This window comes from Schistocerca gregaria, chromosome 1 (genome assembly GCF_023897955.1).
Source record: "Schistocerca gregaria isolate iqSchGreg1 chromosome 1, iqSchGreg1.2, whole genome shotgun sequence".
Classification (NCBI taxonomy): domain Eukaryota; kingdom Metazoa; phylum Arthropoda; class Insecta; order Orthoptera; family Acrididae; genus Schistocerca; species Schistocerca gregaria.
Window position 1 is genome coordinate 783,169,931 of NC_064920.1, and position 18,714 is coordinate 783,188,644.

The 18,714-nt window shown below is 36.3% G+C and overlaps 1 protein-coding gene across 2 annotated transcripts in view; it reads right to left on the minus strand.

Moving 5' to 3' along the window:
• Positions 1-3,760: 3,760 nt before the first annotated feature.
• The window catches only part of LOC126269086 (uncharacterized), a 237,165-nt gene continuing 222,211 nt past the window's right edge, over positions 3,761-18,714 (minus strand). For both annotated transcript variants that reach the window (XM_049973964.1, XM_049973965.1), the window contains exon 12: positions 3,761-11,170. In XM_049973964.1, coding sequence (XP_049829921.1) covers positions 11,001-11,170 — 170 coding nt within the window. In that variant the 3' untranslated portion in view covers positions 3,761-11,000. The remainder of the gene's footprint in view (positions 11,171-18,714) is intronic.

The following is an 18,714-nucleotide window of genomic DNA, read 5'->3' on the forward strand; positions in this document are numbered from 1 at the left end:
TGTTAGAAATAAATATCTTGTTGTAAGACCCACGATTTATTGGTAACATTAATGTGACCGTAAGATAGCTGCACAAGATACAAAGTGATTAGTAAGAAACAACCAAGCTGCATGACATGGTTAAGACTCAACCATACCACAACTTGAATCGTATTTCCTATGTGATTTACATAACATACTAGACTTTACCAATGGCGGCACCAATAGCTGCAGATGAGGTGCCAGCGAGTATGGTGGTCAGCCTCATTACAATGAAGCCACCACCATTCTGGCAACAAAATCTGATGCTTTGGTTTGTGCAGCTGAAGAGCCAGTTTGTGCTGCCACACATTATTACTGACAAGACCGAATACAGTTTGTTGTCACTGCATTAAATGAAGATATGGCCACTGAAGTGCAGGGCATTCTAGCCACACCTTCAGGGAGGAGAGCAGTAAACAGAGCTTAAAAATATACTGATCAACTGCATGTCACAGTCTGAAACTAAGAGATTAGTGAAGTTCTTGCTGACTGAAGAACTAGGTGATAGAACATCATCAAAGTTGTTACGTTGTCTGCGGACATTGGCAAAAAGCACATTCAATGACGACATTCTGAGAAATATTTGGTTGTCACGCCTGCTATCAGATGCACAAAAGCTACTCACAGTGTGTACTGGAGAATTTGATACAACTGAACAGTAGGCTGGCTGCACTGTCGAAATGATCCATATGTGAATGTGGCACCTGTGGCCCACAACCAGTTAATACCACCACAGCGACAATTGTCTTCAAACACAGAACTTTCTACACAAGTCACAGGTTTGCAGGTGAGTACCAGCCAACAATGATGCTATTGCTCAACAAGAGTCACAGTTGCTCACCATCAGCTACAAAATTCTGCTGCTATCACAGACAATTTGGTACATAAGGAAGGAAGTGCAAGCTGCCATGCAAAATGGGAAATCATTCATGACAATTGACTCTCTGGCTAACAGCTGTCAGCTTTTTGTAGCTGAATAATACACGAAACAACTATTCTAGGTGGACACAGGAGTAGACATGTCAGTTTACCCAGCCACCAGCTTGCCTCACCATAGTCGTGACATTTAAAATCTGCTGCCAACAACTCCATCATTCAGATGGGCCTCCAGCATAGATTTGGCTGAAAGTTCATAATCACTGATATTGTGCACCTCATACTAGGAGCAGACTTCTTGTCATTTTTCGGGCTGCTCACAGATCTTAGACACCATCGTCTTCTGGACATGACGACCAGCTTAAGCAGCCTGGGTCAATTTTATCGGTGACTGTGATGGTGTATGAATAACAACACGAAATTTGCCATATATTACACTTTTTAGGTGTTTTTCAAAACTTATGTGACATTCATATATTTGTCAACTTAACAGTTGGACTATACATGACTAGTAATGTGTGCTGCACATTGAGGACTTCACACGTAATAGGCATGGTAAATGTACCTTCTCTATGATCAATCTAGTGCTCACATGCTACAAAGTACCAGTCATGCCACAAAATGGCCATGTGTACACTATTTGGACTTTTTGTTTACACTTACAATACATTATTAATGATCAGTTCAGAGGCAGAATATTTTGAACACTTACATCAGCTTTCCAACAGTCTTCGCACCACAGTCTGCTCATTAATTTGTTTTCAGAACAACAGATGTGCAATTTCTGAGCTACATCATTAATGCCCTTGGAATATAGCATCCACAGGAGAGGATCGAGGGAAATTACTCACAGCCGGCTACAATATGCAAAGTTATGCCGATTTCTGGGAGTCACAAATTTGTATCATTGCTTCATTCAGAACCATGCCCTCTTTGTGGTACTACTACACATTTTCCTAATTGTACATGTAAATCTGGTGACGAATTAGAGCAAGCTGATGAAGTACTACCAACTTTTGTTAAACTGAAATTTGCTATTGCGGACACCACACTGTTGGCACATCCAATTCCGCAAGCACCTCTTGCCCTCATGGTCGACACTTCTGCGATAGTTGTGGGTGCAGTGCTGCAGCAGCAGACAAATCAATGCTGGCAGCCATAAGCATTCTTTAGCAAGAAGCTTTCTCTAGCTCAACAAATATGGCCCACTTATGATCAAACTATACATTGTGTATGCTGCCATTAAAATGTTTCGACACATGATGGAGGGGCAACCATTCACCCTTCTCACTGGCCATAAGCCTCTCATGGATGCATTTCGACAAAGACCTGAGCAAGCTTCGCCATGTCAGTTCCATCAGTTACATTACATTCGGCAATTCATGACCAACATCATACACATCAATGAGGAAAGGAACTTGCAGCCAATGCCCTATCTCACATCCAAGAGGTCAAGGGTGCAATGGATTATGAAGCACTTGCAGCTGCACAACAACCTGATCTGGAGTTACAAGAGATTTTAGTACAATGTTCCAACCTACAGTTCCAGCACATCCAGCTACCAACAATAAACACATGGATACATGCGACGTATCAGCTTCAAGAGTACACCCTTTCATGACAATTGGTTTCCGCCAACAAGCCATCACTTCATTACATTAACTGTTGCCTGCAGGGGGTCGGTGTCATGTCAGACCACAGTTTATTGATTTACATGTTGGCCAAAGTTTTTCCCTACGGCAGATATCACCTTTTACCATGGGTGGATCGCTCTTTTTGCAGTTGCTTTATGTATCACCACGAATCAGAGCAGACAATCTGACTCATACCTTTTGAAAGCTCTTCCTGTATTGGTGGGCACAAAGAGGACTGGACCTACAATGTACCGCCCAGTGTCAAATAGACTAATAGAATGACTTCATTGGAAAAGGAAGGCAACATCATTTCATTGTCACAATCGACAGTGTTTGAAAGAAAACCTACCCATTGTTCTACTGGGCACCCTTGCATCTATAATGGATGATTTAGGAACTACGATGGCCAAGCTGGTATAAGGACAATCAAGCCTTTGGCAGCAATCCAAGTGACGTAGTCGACGCATCAGACTTTGTTACTAAGCTGCAGCTGCACATAAGGCAGCTGCCGTCCATTTTCCAGAAAGTTGTCAAAATGCAAGCAGTTTTGCATTCGATACAGTGATGTGCATAAACCTTTACAGTCACCATATGATGGATCTGGAAACATGTTCAGCAAACGTGATAAGCAGTTGAAGACATTGGAGGAATTTCAACCACAATTTCAGTTGCAGGTTCAGGTCCACTTACTGCATGACCTACACCAGCTGAGACAAAGCACCTGGACAATTCAATGCCAAACACCCTTCCGCATTCCACATCCTAGCATAGGAGCACTTCAACCACCATCAAGCAATGATGCCGGTGAAACCAAGCACGTTGTTATAAGGTCGGGGTACAATGTATGATTCAATCAATGATATCATTGACAGGGGAGGGGGGGGGGAGGCATGTAAGCTATAGGGAGAGTGAACATAGTGAAAATTATCGTGACACAAAAGGATTCCAAGTCGTGTAATGCATGTTGTTCGGTGTTAGTATGACCACTAATGTTCATTCTTTGATTTGATTTGGTTGCTGGAGGTATCACTCACTCACTCACATTAGGCTATGTTTGTTATCTGCTGGAAATAAATATATTGGTGTAAGATCCAACACAACCTAACACTACTGCCTGTCTGTTTTATGTCACACAACTGAAATACTGTAAATAGAAACAGTTCTTTTGGCTGAAGCAATTGGTCAGGAAATAATGTGTCAGTTATAATAAATAAATCAACAAAAACAAATTTAAATTGATAATTTATTTTAAATTCTCACACGAAAAGGACACTTTAAACCATTGCACAAAAATGTAAGCAAATTCTTGCCTACTAATTTAGTTCACTTTATCTCAAGATCAATCACAATCACTTCAAATGCTGTTTTGTAAGCCCATAACACATACAAAATAACTTTGTTAAAATCACTAAATCTCTGTAGTTTCATTTTTAAATAAGTAAGCCAATTTTAAAATATATTGATTATAGTATTTAATAACATACATTAGCTGAAAATGTAATACACTTGTATTTCTTTAACTCATTAACATGGTATGGTTTGAAAATTGCATGGCAACTAAATGAATAATGCAGCAGTTCAATTGGACCCATGAAAATGCATTTTCAACAATGATACTTAAAAATCAATACAACATTTTGTATTAACATATATTTCAGAAATAAAATGATATAATGATTCTTTACTGTCCAACAACATGACAGGCTTTTCATATACTGAGAAGGCTAATTAGTTAACACCACATTAAATATATTGTTTGAGATGAATTAAGTAGAAGCTCTTTGTCAATATACAATTCATTCAACTGTTTCTGCCTTGTCAGTTTCTATTCCCTTTAATCAGATTGTTGTCATCAAAGACAAAACTACATCATCCAGTTTCTTACAGGACAATACCTGATATTACGATAAAAAGCTGTATCAAGACCGAAACAGTTTCACAAAAGTTAACGTACATTCTTTGTTTTCAACATCAGATAATGATGAAACAAATATCAAAGGACAAATATGTTACTTATATCTCACAATAACATCACATTTTCAGTCTTTAGGGTATAATAAATTCATTTTTCATTTTGAACTACAGAGCTACCTGTAGTACTGATAAAGCATCATAAGACACAGCAGGAAGACAAGGAACAAAACATTTTAATATTTATATTGTGTAGTAGTCCCAGAGATAGGTATCAAAAGTACTAAATTCTGAGACTAGATTGTACTGCACTAATAACACTCCATTTTGGAAAAGAATTCTCTGTCTGGTTTGTGAGAATAAAAGAAAATTGAAGTGCCGGTTTTATTCCCTTTCTTGCTGGTATTCGTTCTATTACATACTGGGAGTGTTTAACATGGGCCTCCTTTGAAGAAGTGAGTAGTGTGTTCACTGTTTTTAATAACCTATTGTATGTAATCACTAAAATATGAAAAAAAGAATTATTTAATGTAATTTACAAGATAGTACCAAGTCATTTTTAGGCATAGTGTATTTTAAACCCCATATTGCCCATCAACTAGATCCATATTGATTATGCCATAATAAGCAACTGACACAGAGAATAAACTGCGACCAGAAAAAAGATGAGTATTACTGTTGTATCCAAGAAAGCACACTGATAGCCATGGGCACATTAACAATATGCAATATAAATAACAACTTATTTAACAAACTGCATAATAAAGAGAACATGTATGAAAATAAAATCTGCAAAATATATTAAAAATCTGATGTTATTAACAAAGAATGTTACAATTAAAACTTCATAAATAGGTTAAGCTCAGACGGAATTCAACATCACAAATCTAACATTTATTTTGACATTTACAGAAGTTCAAGACCCACGAACAACTGATATGATGTAGGAAGTCTGACAGCTTGAGTACAGCAACTAACATCATAGCTCAAAGCTGTCATTAAATATTGTGATCTCTATTTCCAACTACACACTCTAGACTTTCTAAAGAATCAAAACACTCTCACAATATTCCTGCTTCATTTTACAAATGACTAAGATATGCCTATGTCACAGGAATTACAGAAGTCCACAGGTGCATATGTTATGATAATATACAAGTCTGAAATGCAAGTAGGAAACTATGATACCTCACAATTAAAAACATTTACAACATTTATAATGTGCTATTTTAAACTTGTTATATTCAGCCTTGCTTTGTGTTTGATCTGTAGTATAAATTTTAACATGTGGGGAAATGAACACTTTAACATGGCAGTAGGTGAATTTAAATGATGGATCTGGATAAATGATTACAGCCCAGGAAAAAATTCTCATTTTAACAAATACATTAGTACCAATGTTCAAGAATATATAAGAGGAAAAATATTCTTGCTATTCTGTGACTTATGGCTACTACAATAAATTTCATGCCATTGATTCTCTGTCTCTTTGTACTCTGCAAAATTCAAACATGACTGTTTTAGTTATTTTGCAAGTACTCAGTGATCACTTATTATTCCCTTGTAACTTTCTTAAGATGATGGAGAATATTTGGCACTACATGTCAATCACAAATCTTTATTTTGGTTTTTCCTGAATACATAATACAACACCATAGGATAGCATTTCAGACAGTTACATTATCATAAATATGACAAAAATTTTCATTAAGGGGAGTGGCAAGCTAAATAATAAAAAAACGGATCAGATCCCAAACATCCAAGTGCTTTTTCACAGCACTAATATTAGCTTAAACTTGTTCAAAAACTGAAACAACTGCAAAATGCAATATATTATCAACACCAACATCTATAAATTAATGTTTTACAATTTTATCACATGGTACAACTGTTTCAAATATATGAGACTAACGTGTTATACAAAATCTGCAGGTTCTATTAATGGTTACACTTGTGCAAGTCAATACAATAAATTTTAATAGCTATACAGTCTGTTGATACATCAATTCTTATAAATATTACTTATATGGAACAGCAACATTCTGATAACAGAATGAACAATGCCATCAATGAATCAAAAATTCCACTCCCCTTGCTAACATATACTATCATTTTAAAGATAATTAACTAGTCACATTTTGTACTCTAAAAGTATTCTACACACACAAAAGATTCAAGCAGATTAATCCTGCATACTAGCATATCTGCCAACATTATTCTTTTTGGAAATGCAAGAATTCTAAGGTTACAAGCTCTTGAAACCCTGATATGTTCAGGAGGTTTTAGTAAAATAAATAAACAATAAATTAAACACAAAAAATAAACATTAGAATGTCATCCAGTATATCTTTTAAAAATCAGGTTTATATTACGCTTTATCCCATTTAACAACAAACAACAATCAACTAACAACACTACAGTTCCAGTACATGTATTGTCACCAACAAGTGCCACAGTACCTTTAATACAGATATGCAAGAAACATGTAAACAACAGCATTACACATCATATAATGATATCAATATGTCTCATAAAACCCAAATTCTCATTAACACACCTGAAGTAAAGACACCGTGAAACAGTAGAGTCTTCAGTTAGAATATTAGAAAGTGACCAGTAGCAAATATTATTCATCAATTACATTGATGCAGCAAGACGACATTTACTGTAGTAATCACATCACTACCTATGTTACCTACTGTTACGCATTTACAGCTTTAAGTAACATGAGCACCTCTTACTAACTACTGGTCCAGCCCAAAACAACATGGCACTAATCTACTCATTCATTACTAATCTAAAATATCTTATTCAATATCTGTGAATCAAATACTCTTCTAGAAATTGTGTTATCACCCACATTTAATATATTAAACTACCACAGCCCATTTAATTAGTATTTAAATAACTGTAAGGTAATGAGATTGTGCGAGTGCAGAAGGGAATATGTAACACATCACGAAAAGGATTCATGGACAATGTGGGAGGATTTAGACAAGCGTATCAATGAGTACCCAAACACATACAACTGCACACCGACATTAAGATTTCAACAAAATACACAGTGTATGTTTCTAGAGGAGGCACAATGAACTTAGCCTAATGGCAGTTTCAACATCAATAGGAAATTCTATTCAAGTTTTTAGCAAGCTCCAAAACATTCTGAATGCTCTAAACTTGCTATTATTCAGATACAATAAGCTTGGCACCACTACCATATTTCTCAATAATTAATCACAACCGTAAGTCAGTGAAGAAAACACTCCTAAGAGTCAAACAAATGAAAGATTACCATGGAACGACAGCATTTATATAAATGATACGGTAACTATATATTACAAAAAAGGGGACATCTTAGCATCAACATTAAAAAAAATTACTCTCTTAATTACACAGAGATTATGGACGAATATTATAAAACTGGATTTTTCATCCTCTATTCCCAATCTGAGGTACATTAACACAAGGATTAGATCTAGCCGATCAAAACTATTTGAAGTGTAGTGAACTATGGAATCCCATGGAAGGTTGCTTGTTAAAAATATAATAGCACATCTATACCCACTATACAAAGGAATGATCACAAAATTTGCCTTTATGCTTAATATCAAAAACCAAATTCCACTAGTTTTGCAAAAATGGGACTGGCACATTTAACATTTGGAGGTCATTTTTATAAAACTGCTGACAAAAATAACTTCATTAACTGAATACTACACTTATTTCTTTCTTTAAATACTATTGCAAGCATTTGCAACTTGAACCTTTGGTCATGGAGGCGGAGGAAACAAACAATACACTAACGTAACAAGCAGTGGCACTTGGAAAATCATCACTACACAACAAAAAAATTTAATGTTAGCTTTGTACATTTTTATGTGTATAAAATACATAAAGAATACTGATTAAGTGTTAACAACACAAACAAGTTAGGCCAAAAATAGCATTACATATATAACTGGAAGCACCTCAGGAAAAATAAAAATAAAAAGTGAGAGACTACTGGAGTTAAACATTGCTTAATTCGCACATATTACTTAATGTTTAACTTCATGAGTGTGTTTTCAAAATGCACTGTTCAACATGTAAGGTTACATGCGTAACCTCCAAAAATTAGTAGGCCTGCTTTACAAAAGAAAAAGGACACAAAAATAGAGTATAATGTTTCAGGCCAGGATCTTTGACTGATGTATAACACACTATATTAAATTTATTTATGTTCTGACATTGCTTTAAAATTATTTCCACATAAGTCAGGCAAGCTTCTTCATTTAAAATCTTATAAATAATCATAAAATAAAATCACTGCCATGCCCAATGGTTCACTTGAAACAAATCTGAAAGTTAAAAGTATACAATAGTGTCTTGGAAATAGCTACGAGAGAAGGCAGAGGCAATCACTAAGTCTTCTAACAGATCACCTGTTTTAGAATAACATGACATTGTTACAAAGTTTATTACAATTTTGACTCATTTCTTTTCTCCTCTTTACTGCAAAGCTTATACCTGTATTTGAAATTGATATGGTGCAGTAATAACAAGGCTATATGAAGTAATACATATAAAACATCTGAAAGAATATTTAAAACAATGTTAAAATACACCTTACAAAGACAAGAAGCATACATGCACTTCTTAAAAAAAATACACTTTTGCTACTCTAAATTGTCTGGTAAGTTTGGTCTCATTAAGTCATAGTTTATCACATGCATTATATTAGGATTGTCCTCTAGCTTATTCACATCTAAATTTCCATCTATACATACTGAGATACATAATTTTGGTATTGTGAAGTGAATGACAAAAGATTTACACTTTTAAAGTGAATCATTATTGGCATTTTAAATATATCACAGTTCAGAAAGTTTGCAATGTCTGAGAGAAGCACCAAAAATGAATGGAAAAATTGAATGATGCATGTAACTTTTTCTCAGCCTTTCTATGAAGTGTCCTCCAATGCATGAAGTGCAAGAGTGAAGATTATTCCTTAATGCATAATACTGAAGTGCAACATCCCTGGCTTGGTCTACAGAAATATATATATATATATATATTATATGTATATGTTTATATTTATATAATTACACACAGAAACTGCACCATTGGTTATAAATTGACAAGTTTGTTTCTTAGGAAATCACTGGCAAGACAAATATATTGAGCACATAAATTAACACAGAAACTTTTTTGTGCTAAACATATACTTTCTGCATTACCATTCTGTTCAAGTGATTGTCTAAATATGCAATAATAAATCAAATGCAAAATACTTTTTATAAAGAAAAGATATGGACATTTAGTCATCAAACTGTACTATAACTGTCAGTAACCTTCACATGAAAACATTAATCACAGAATGGGCTGCAGTTTTGTAATTTTATATGATAATGCAAAGTTGTAAATGGGAGATTCAGTCTTTCAGCAATATGACTGCAGAAGCTACCACAGCAAAAAGTGCATTCGTAAAATATTCATAGACAAAGCATTATTACAATAATCATTAGTAGTATTACTTTGTTATTCTTCTTAAAGGAAACAGATCACATCAAATCAGTCAACCACTGTGAATTCCCTGATTTCTCTGCCACTGCTGCCACTTCAATACCACCAGTTTTAAAACAGCATGTATTCTACGAGAAAACACTATACGAAACTGCAGTTAATGGAAAACTATGAATCCAGAGAGCTACACACTTTGGTAAAAAGAAACATTTTCCATCAAAACACTTATTTCAATCTAAGAGCCACTTCTCTTTCACATTTTGATACAGCGCTCTATACAGTCAAAAACTTCTCTAAAAGTCTGCCCGGCAATAAGTAAGTACTCAGTCATCCAATGCACACTTTTTGAAATGCTTTAAAGGTTTTGGCCTTTCAATAGTACCAATAGATAATACATGTACAATATATACTCCTATGTTGGATTTTGAGTGGGTCTAGGTCTTACTGATAAATTTTAGCACAGGACAAAAATAATAAAAAGTGACCATACAACAACTACTTACACCTACTGCCAGGCAGTTCAGTATTGCGAATGTTCAAGCATTTCATGCTTTTATAAACTACCACAGTTGACTAGTTACCCAAAGTACTTATGTCATTTTGAGAATGATATACACATAAAATATATACATGTGTAGATCAACAGTTGAATGATAACAAAAAAACGTAACTTTCTTGCAATGTACACTCTTGTGCAATCTGTCACATTTATGACAGAATAATAAGGAAAGATTTACACTGACAGCCACAATAGGCAATAGAAGACAATTACATCAAAAATTCAAAGAAAACTGTGTGTCACTACATTAAAAGTGCATTATGACAACACAGTAGAACAAATGCTACTGCAAATTTACTTAACATTATATATTCTGACAGTGACTTTCCTTGGCTGTCAGGAGTATTTCAGATTATACAGTTTAAAAGAAACCATGAAAAGATTGTCTGTAGACTGTGCACATTAATAAATAATTACATAACTTAGAACAGACTTCAAGAAGAATCATATCCAGATACAAAATCAGACTGATTAAAGCAGTGTAGACAAACTTTATATTACTTCTTCATATCGGTATTTGCTGGATTATTATCTGTATCTTGCAGAGCCTCATCACTTTTCTCGCCCTGGCTAAGAAGTGTTGTTTCTAGGGCACACCACATACCAGTACGAGCTTTCTTGGAAGCAATGCTTAACTCTTGAATGCTGGCTGCCAGTGCCAAAATATCTGAGGAGAAAAAAATGTAAATACAATAACAATGAGATAAAAATCTGACCAATGGAATTTGAAAGTAAATCAAGTGTTCATGATACATTAATATAAACTAAGCTTATTGGATAAATGATTGAGGGACCACAACATTGTAAGAACACTGACAAACGATTGAGACAAGCCAAGACAAATATAAAACTCTCAAAGCAAAATAAGAAGGCATCAGCTGGACAACACAGCCAAAAAGTCAATGAGATAAGACTTTCCAAACAATTTGCCAATGGAGGATAGGAGAAAATGGGAATGTGCGTGGCTAAAATGTCTTAAAATTAATGAGTCAAGGGATATTTTAAACCTTCAAAGCAACAGTTTTTAGCAATTCTGTTCCAGGGTAAAAATTGGAATTTAAATGTGCATCTGCCTCTGCTTTTTTAAATGGCTTGATGAATAATAGCTACAGTGTCCTAGAATATTTAGCTGCCTTCTAAATACATTCATGGGCCACTTTGCACATTTTTAAAAAATTTTTTCTTACAAAGACAGTTTGTAGTTCCCAGTATTTTCTAAATCACTCATTTCTAGCCAGATTTATATGCATAGCCATAACTGAACAGAATATACCCATTGGAATGCAAATACAATGAACAATCAAGTGCACAGTAACAATGACTGCACATGCCACCTCAAGTACCAGAACAACACAAAAGCAACAATACTGCTTACATTATTATAGCCCAAATACAATAATTGCATGAGTGACAAATTGCAGGAGCAGTGCTGCCAGTGTCCAGCCAACCCTGCTTGGCGAAACTCTGCACAAACTTGCAAAACAAATAACAGAGTGAGCACATGATGCTGAAGATAAACTACAACTGACTTGTAGCTTGCCCTTACCACTTGACTCACTGAGAAAGGTATTTCAATCAGAATATTGGGGATCATTTACCATGGAATACTAGTGAATGATTTTTTCCCCTCTCTTGAACTGTCCTTATGCTGTATTACATTTCATCAAAATACAACAGCACAGCCGCAGTGGGCATGATGCTGGAACACACATACAAGATGTTGAACAATGGAAAATCCAGGATGGAATGTAACAATACGAGAGAAGGAAAGTTGCTACTCACCATACAGCGGAGATGCTGAGTCGCAATAGGCACAATAAAAAGATTCACACAATCATAGCTTTCGGCCATTAAGGCCTTTGTCAGCAGTAGACACATATTCACATACACATTCACGCATACACACACTCATGCAAGCGCAACTTGCACACACGTCTGCATTCTCAGAGAGCTGAAACTAGCTGGCCGAAAGCTATGATTGTGTGAATCTTTTTATTGTGCCTATCGCAACTCAGTATCTCCACTATATGGTGAGTAGCAACTTTCCTTCTCTCATATTGTTACATACAAGATGTTGTTCTTAATATCAGCATAAAAGCAAAACTTGCAGGGATTTTGCACAGATCCAGAAAAACAACATGCAGAAATATTTTGAGTTCTGCAAGGAATGAATGTGGACATTTGTGGACTCAAAGAGTTCTACTTTGAATGCATCACTGACAACAGCATATCTGTGTTTTCACAACAAATTTACAGCACAAGTCACTCCCCATAATTTCTAGTGAATAGGAATAATATATTACTACAAACTGCTCGTCTACCATGTCAGAGGTGATACATTTTAATTAAATTCATCACAACATAACCATACAGTCATCCATTATTGACAAATAGTTATTTTGAAATCCAGCATCATACCTCTTTTGTGTCAAGGTAGTATTTACAGTTGCATGTGTACACAGTGCTACTGTGCATTAGCCTGTTCTTCATATTGCATATCACTGGGTGCATATTTCTGTTCAGTCTCAGTTTTGTGGATTACTTTTGTGTGTGCTCAATTCCTACTTTTCATTTGTTATGAATATTCTTGTTCTTAATATCAGATGGTTGGTGTGAAGCTAATGCCCATAAATGGCCAACAACTGTGGAGCAGCTAGTCACATTTCACACCTATTATTTTTTATTTATATCATATTTTAAAACGTCTCATTATTACAACTACACAGTGTCTCCCTCCTAAGAGTTGTTCTCTGATGTTTTGACAGATATTTGCAATGTGTAGCTGGAGTCACCTCTAAGAAATACTTGCATCTATGCAATGTGCAATGTCAACTGAAAGTGTTGGTTTGTTTCCTGTTATGAACAAAATGATTTTTAAAGCGAAATTGAGTTGCCCATTTGATAGAGCAGCTCCTAATAAATCCTGTGTGATTTTTTTTATCAATTGCAATAAAACACAAAGAATAAGCAGTATTCCAGTGGTGATAGCACCCTTCTGGCCTGGCCTGACAGCTACCACCACACAGCAGCACTGCTTAGTTGCTGTTGGGGTACTGGTTATTAATCATGTTTTACTGTCTCTGTTAATACATATCGATAAAACAAATACCACATTACCCTAATATAAGACCACTCTATCAAATGGGGATGTAAAATTCCCCTTTAAATATAATTTTGTTTGTAATGGAAAACATACTGAGGCTTTTGTGACACTGGGCATCACATGAAAGACGTGATGAGCAATATTCATCTGGGGTGACTCCAGCTACATATTACAAAAACAAAATTGCTGAACTCTGCTGTCTTGACAGCTCTCAGGAGGGCTACCTTGCATAAGCTGCTCAACAGCTATTTTTCTGCCTTGTTTATCTTTCTTTTCTTTGTGTTGAGTTTTCTGCCTTAAGTTTAAAAAATTTAGGGTGTAACAATTTTGGAAAGTGACTGTAACATCTGTTTACTGTCATTTACATTATATATTTCATTGTTTTGTGAATGGTTTCTGTGCTTATCTGTTCTCTTTTGTTGTGTTTTTCACTATGGTGTACTCGTGGTCACAGTTATTTCTACCTATGTTATTGTGTAGAATTGCTCATTTTACAATAGGCACACTTCAAAATCATTATGATAAGGGCATCTGTTGAGAGGCCACACAAACATGTGGTTCCTGAAGAGGGGCAGCAGTCTTTACAGTAGTTCCAGGGGTAGCAGTCTGGATAATTGAGTGATCTGGCCTTGAAACATCAATCATAACGGTCTTGCTGTGCTGGTACTGCAAACGGCTGAAAGCATCTCTTCAGGTGATGAAGACATTGAACATATGTATGGTGAGATAAATCATAAAAGAAGGGTGTATAAACATGAAAGGGACCAGGAGACTCTAGAAGGTTTCAGATTGATTATATAATGGCTAGACAGAGATTTAGGAATCACATTTTTTAAATTATTACGGCATTCCAGGGGCAGATGTGGGCTCTGGCCACAATTTATTCGTTGTGAACTGCAGATTGAAATTGAAGAAGTTGCAAAAAGAAAGGAAATTAAGGAGACAGGAACTTGGTAAGTTGAAAGAACCAGAGGTTGGCTAGAGTTTCAGAAGGAGCAGTAGCAAGAACTGACTAGAGCAGGGAAATGGAATACAGTAAAAGATGAATGGGTAGCTCTACAAGATGAAGTAGTGAAGGCAGCAGAGGATCAAATAGTTAAAAAGACAAAGCCTAGTAGAAATCCTTCGATAACACAAAAAATATTGAATTTAATTAATGAAAGGACAAAATTTAATAACGCTGCAAATGAAGCAGGAGAAAGGGAATACAAACATTTAAAAAATGAGACTGACAGAAAGTGCAACATGGCTAAGGACAAGGATTTAGAAGTATATTTCATTAGAGGAAAGATAGAAACTGTCTACAGGAAAATTAAAGAGGCCCTTGGGGAAAAGATAAGCAGCTATATGAATATCAACAGCTCACATGGAAAACCTAAGTAAAGAAGGGAAAGTTGAATGGTGGAAGGGATATTATAGAGGGTCAAGACAAGGATAATGAACTTGAAAGCAGTATTATAAAAATGGAAGTGGACAAAGATGAAGACGAGATATGAATATGATACCGCAAGAAGGTCTAAGTGGAAACAAGGCCTCGAGAGTAAACAATATTCTGTCAGAACTAATGACAGCCTTGGGAGAGCCAGTAATTACAAAACTATCCCATCTGGTGTGCAAGACCTAGGAGAAAGGTGAAACATTCTCAGACTTTAAGAAGAATGTAGAATTGCAATTACAAAATCAGGTGCTGACAGGTGTGAAAATGTCCGAACTATAAGTTTTATAAGACATTGCTGCAAAATATATGAATTCTTTCCGGAAGAATGGAAAAGCTGGTGGAAGCTGACCCCAGGGAAGATCAGTTTTGATTCTGTAGAAATTTAGGAACACGCGAGGTATACTGACCCTATGACTTATCTTAGAAGATAGATTAAGGAAAGGCAAACTTACATTTATAGCGTTTGTAGACTTTTGACAATGTTGACTGGAATACTATCTTTGAAATTCTGAAGATGGCAGGGGTAAAATACATGAAGCAAAAGGCTATTCACAATTTGTAAAGAAACCAGATAGCAGTTATAAGAGGCGAGGGACATGAAAAAGAAGCAAGGGATGCAGCCTATTCCCATGTTATTCAATCTGTATACTGAGCAAGCAGTAAAGAAAACGAAAGAAAAATTTGCAAGGAGAAGGAATAAAAACATTGAGGTTTGCCGATGACTTTATAATTCTGCCAGAGACAGCAAAGGACTTGGAAGAACAGTTGAACAGAATGTAGAGTTTCTTGAGAGGATATAACATAGACAACAACAAAAGCAAAACGAGGATATTGGAATGTAGTCGAATTGACTCAGGTGATGCTGAGGGAATTAGGTTAGGAAAGGAGACACTTAAAGTAGAAGATGAGGTTTGTTATTTCGGCAGCAAAATGACTGATGAGGGTCGAAGTAGAGGATATAAAATGTAGACTGGCTATGGCAAGAAGTGTTCCTGAAGAAGAAAAATTTGTTAAGATTGCATATAGTTTTAAGTGTTAGCAAGTCTTTCTTAAGGGTATTTCTATGGAGTATTGCCATATATGGAAGTGGACAGTGGATAATGAACAGTTAAGGCAAAAAGAGAATAGAAGCTTTCAAAATGGGATGCTACAGAAGAACGTTGAGATTAGATTAGATATGTTGGTCATGTAACTAATGAGAAGGTACTGAGCAGAATGGGGGAGACAAGAAAATTTGTGATATAACTATCCAAAAGAAGCGATCAGTTGATAGGGACAAACTTTGCAATGAACGTATAGGACATACGACTAATTCTCAAATTTATCAACATTTATAAATAATTCTAAATATTACGAATGAAAAACAGATTTCTTCAAAGAAACAGGTTCTACTTACACAGTTGCAGTGACATACTACACCATCTAATAGTGAATTGTGCAAAGAATTTTGTCTTACATTGTTTGCAGGGGCCATGCCCTGAAAAAAACTTCAGGTACCTGAATTTAAATATTTCTTACTGAATTACTGCAACTGCAACAGTCCTCACAAGCCCACTCTCATGAAGTTCTGGATATATTGACACATTTTTAAAAAATCCAAATCTCCTCAATGGATTCTGCTGATGCCGCAACAGATGTAGGCCATTTCACTGCTAATCTAATTGTGGGGAGGTTGGACTCTGAGGCTGCAGCTAAACTCTATTTACTTTATTGCAAAACTTTGGAGGCAACAAATAGTTCAATGATTGCTAGATTAATTAATATCATACTTGAGGTACTGTGGTCAGATGGTGTAAAAGAAGAGAGGTTCCTACTGATGTACACAGATGCAGCTCCATACATGTTGATAGCAGGGAAATCGCTTAACGTAGTTTATTCAAACTTAGTGCATCCTACATGTAAGGATCATGCATTGCAATGAATGGCAGAGACAGTTTGACATCAACTCCCAGATGTAAATATGCTGATATCAGTGAGGAAAATTGTTTTCTTGAAATGTCCTTATTGTGTACAATGCTACAAGCAGCAGCTACAGGCTGTACCTCAGCCTCCGGAGTCAATGATAAGGTAAGCACCATGGATTGAAGGAAGGAAGGAAGGAAGGAAGATTGGCTTTAATGTCCCGTTGACATCGAGGTCATTAGAGATGGAGCACAAGCTTGGATTTTGTCAAGGATGGGGAATGATATCGGCCGTGACCTTTCAAAGGAATCATCCCGGCATTTGCCTGAGGCGATTTAGAAAAATCATGGAAAACGTAAATCTGAGTGCCCCGATGCGGATTTAAACTGCTGTCCTCCAGAATGCGAGTGAAGCTGCAATTTTCTACAGCAAGTACTTTGAAGTTGCTGAAGAACATTCGTTATGATGATGTAGTTTCTGTAAACAAATCCTTGTCAGCATTCAATACATCTAAAGAGCTCCAATGCATAGTATGGAGTCCCTTAGGGAAAAAGGTCCATGGCTGGAAAGAGTTCCAGTGTATATCCTGCTAGGGGTTGCATGTGGAGACGACTCTGCATGTGGCTATTGAGGATGTATGGTAGAGCAGCTTGCAAGTAGTTGTTCATGTTGGCACCAATGGTGCCTGTCACTTGGGTACTGAGACCATCTTCAGTTCCTATGGGTGGTTGGCAGAAGTGGTGAAGACTGCTTGCCTCGCTTGTGGGGTGCAAGCAGAGCTCACCGTTTGTAGCATCATTCCCTTAGTCAACTGGGGTCCTTTCGTTTGGGTCTGAATGGAGGGTCTCAACCAACGGATAGGACCATTCTGCAACAGTCATAGCTGCAGATTTCTGGACCCGCGTTATGGGGTGGAGAGCTGTTGAATCTCCTTGATAGATCAGGGATGAATTACACGAAGGAAGCAGCTACTCAGGTAGCAGAGTATTTGTTTTTTAAGCTAGGCAGTAGTTTAAGGCCCTCTGACGAACACTCACAAACTGATACGCAGACAGAGAAAACAGTTCGACATATAAAGTAGAGACACTTTGACTGTCAACATTTTAGCAGTAAATTGTTGAAGCAGTCATAATGAAGTTCCTTAACTTCCTGTCCTCAAGGAAAGTAGTGCGAGTGTGTCGAGATCAATATTACGTCTCAATGTTGAAGTTATCTGGACACAAGTAGCAGGCTTAGGAGAACTCAAGTTACTTATCAGGTGTTTTTACTGGTAACTTTATTCCACCATAATAGTTGCAGAATAATTCACGAAAAGTCTATATCCAGTAGCATGGAAAAACCCAGGTCATGCAGTATTAGTTGGAGGTGGCTTTAATGTACTGAGTATAGATGGGATGTCTATGAATTCGCTCCAATGGTGTGGACAGAAAGTCTCATGAAGTACTTTTGAACACATTTTCCAAAAACTGCCTTGAATAACTATTTAGATAACAAACAAACAGTGGAAGGATTTTGTAGCTACAAACAGGCCTGATGTCATCAACAATGTCAGTACTCTGAGAGGGATTATTGACCACAATGTCATCATAGCGACTAAGTTTACTGAAGTTAATAAACCAGTCAAGAAGACTAGGAGAGTATTTATGCTAGAAAAAGTAGATAAGCTGCTGTTAGCATCCTGTTCAGACAATGAATGGATACCATTTAGCTCCAATATGATGGACATGGAGGATTTATGGGCAAAGTTTAAACTGTTTCTAAATTGGGC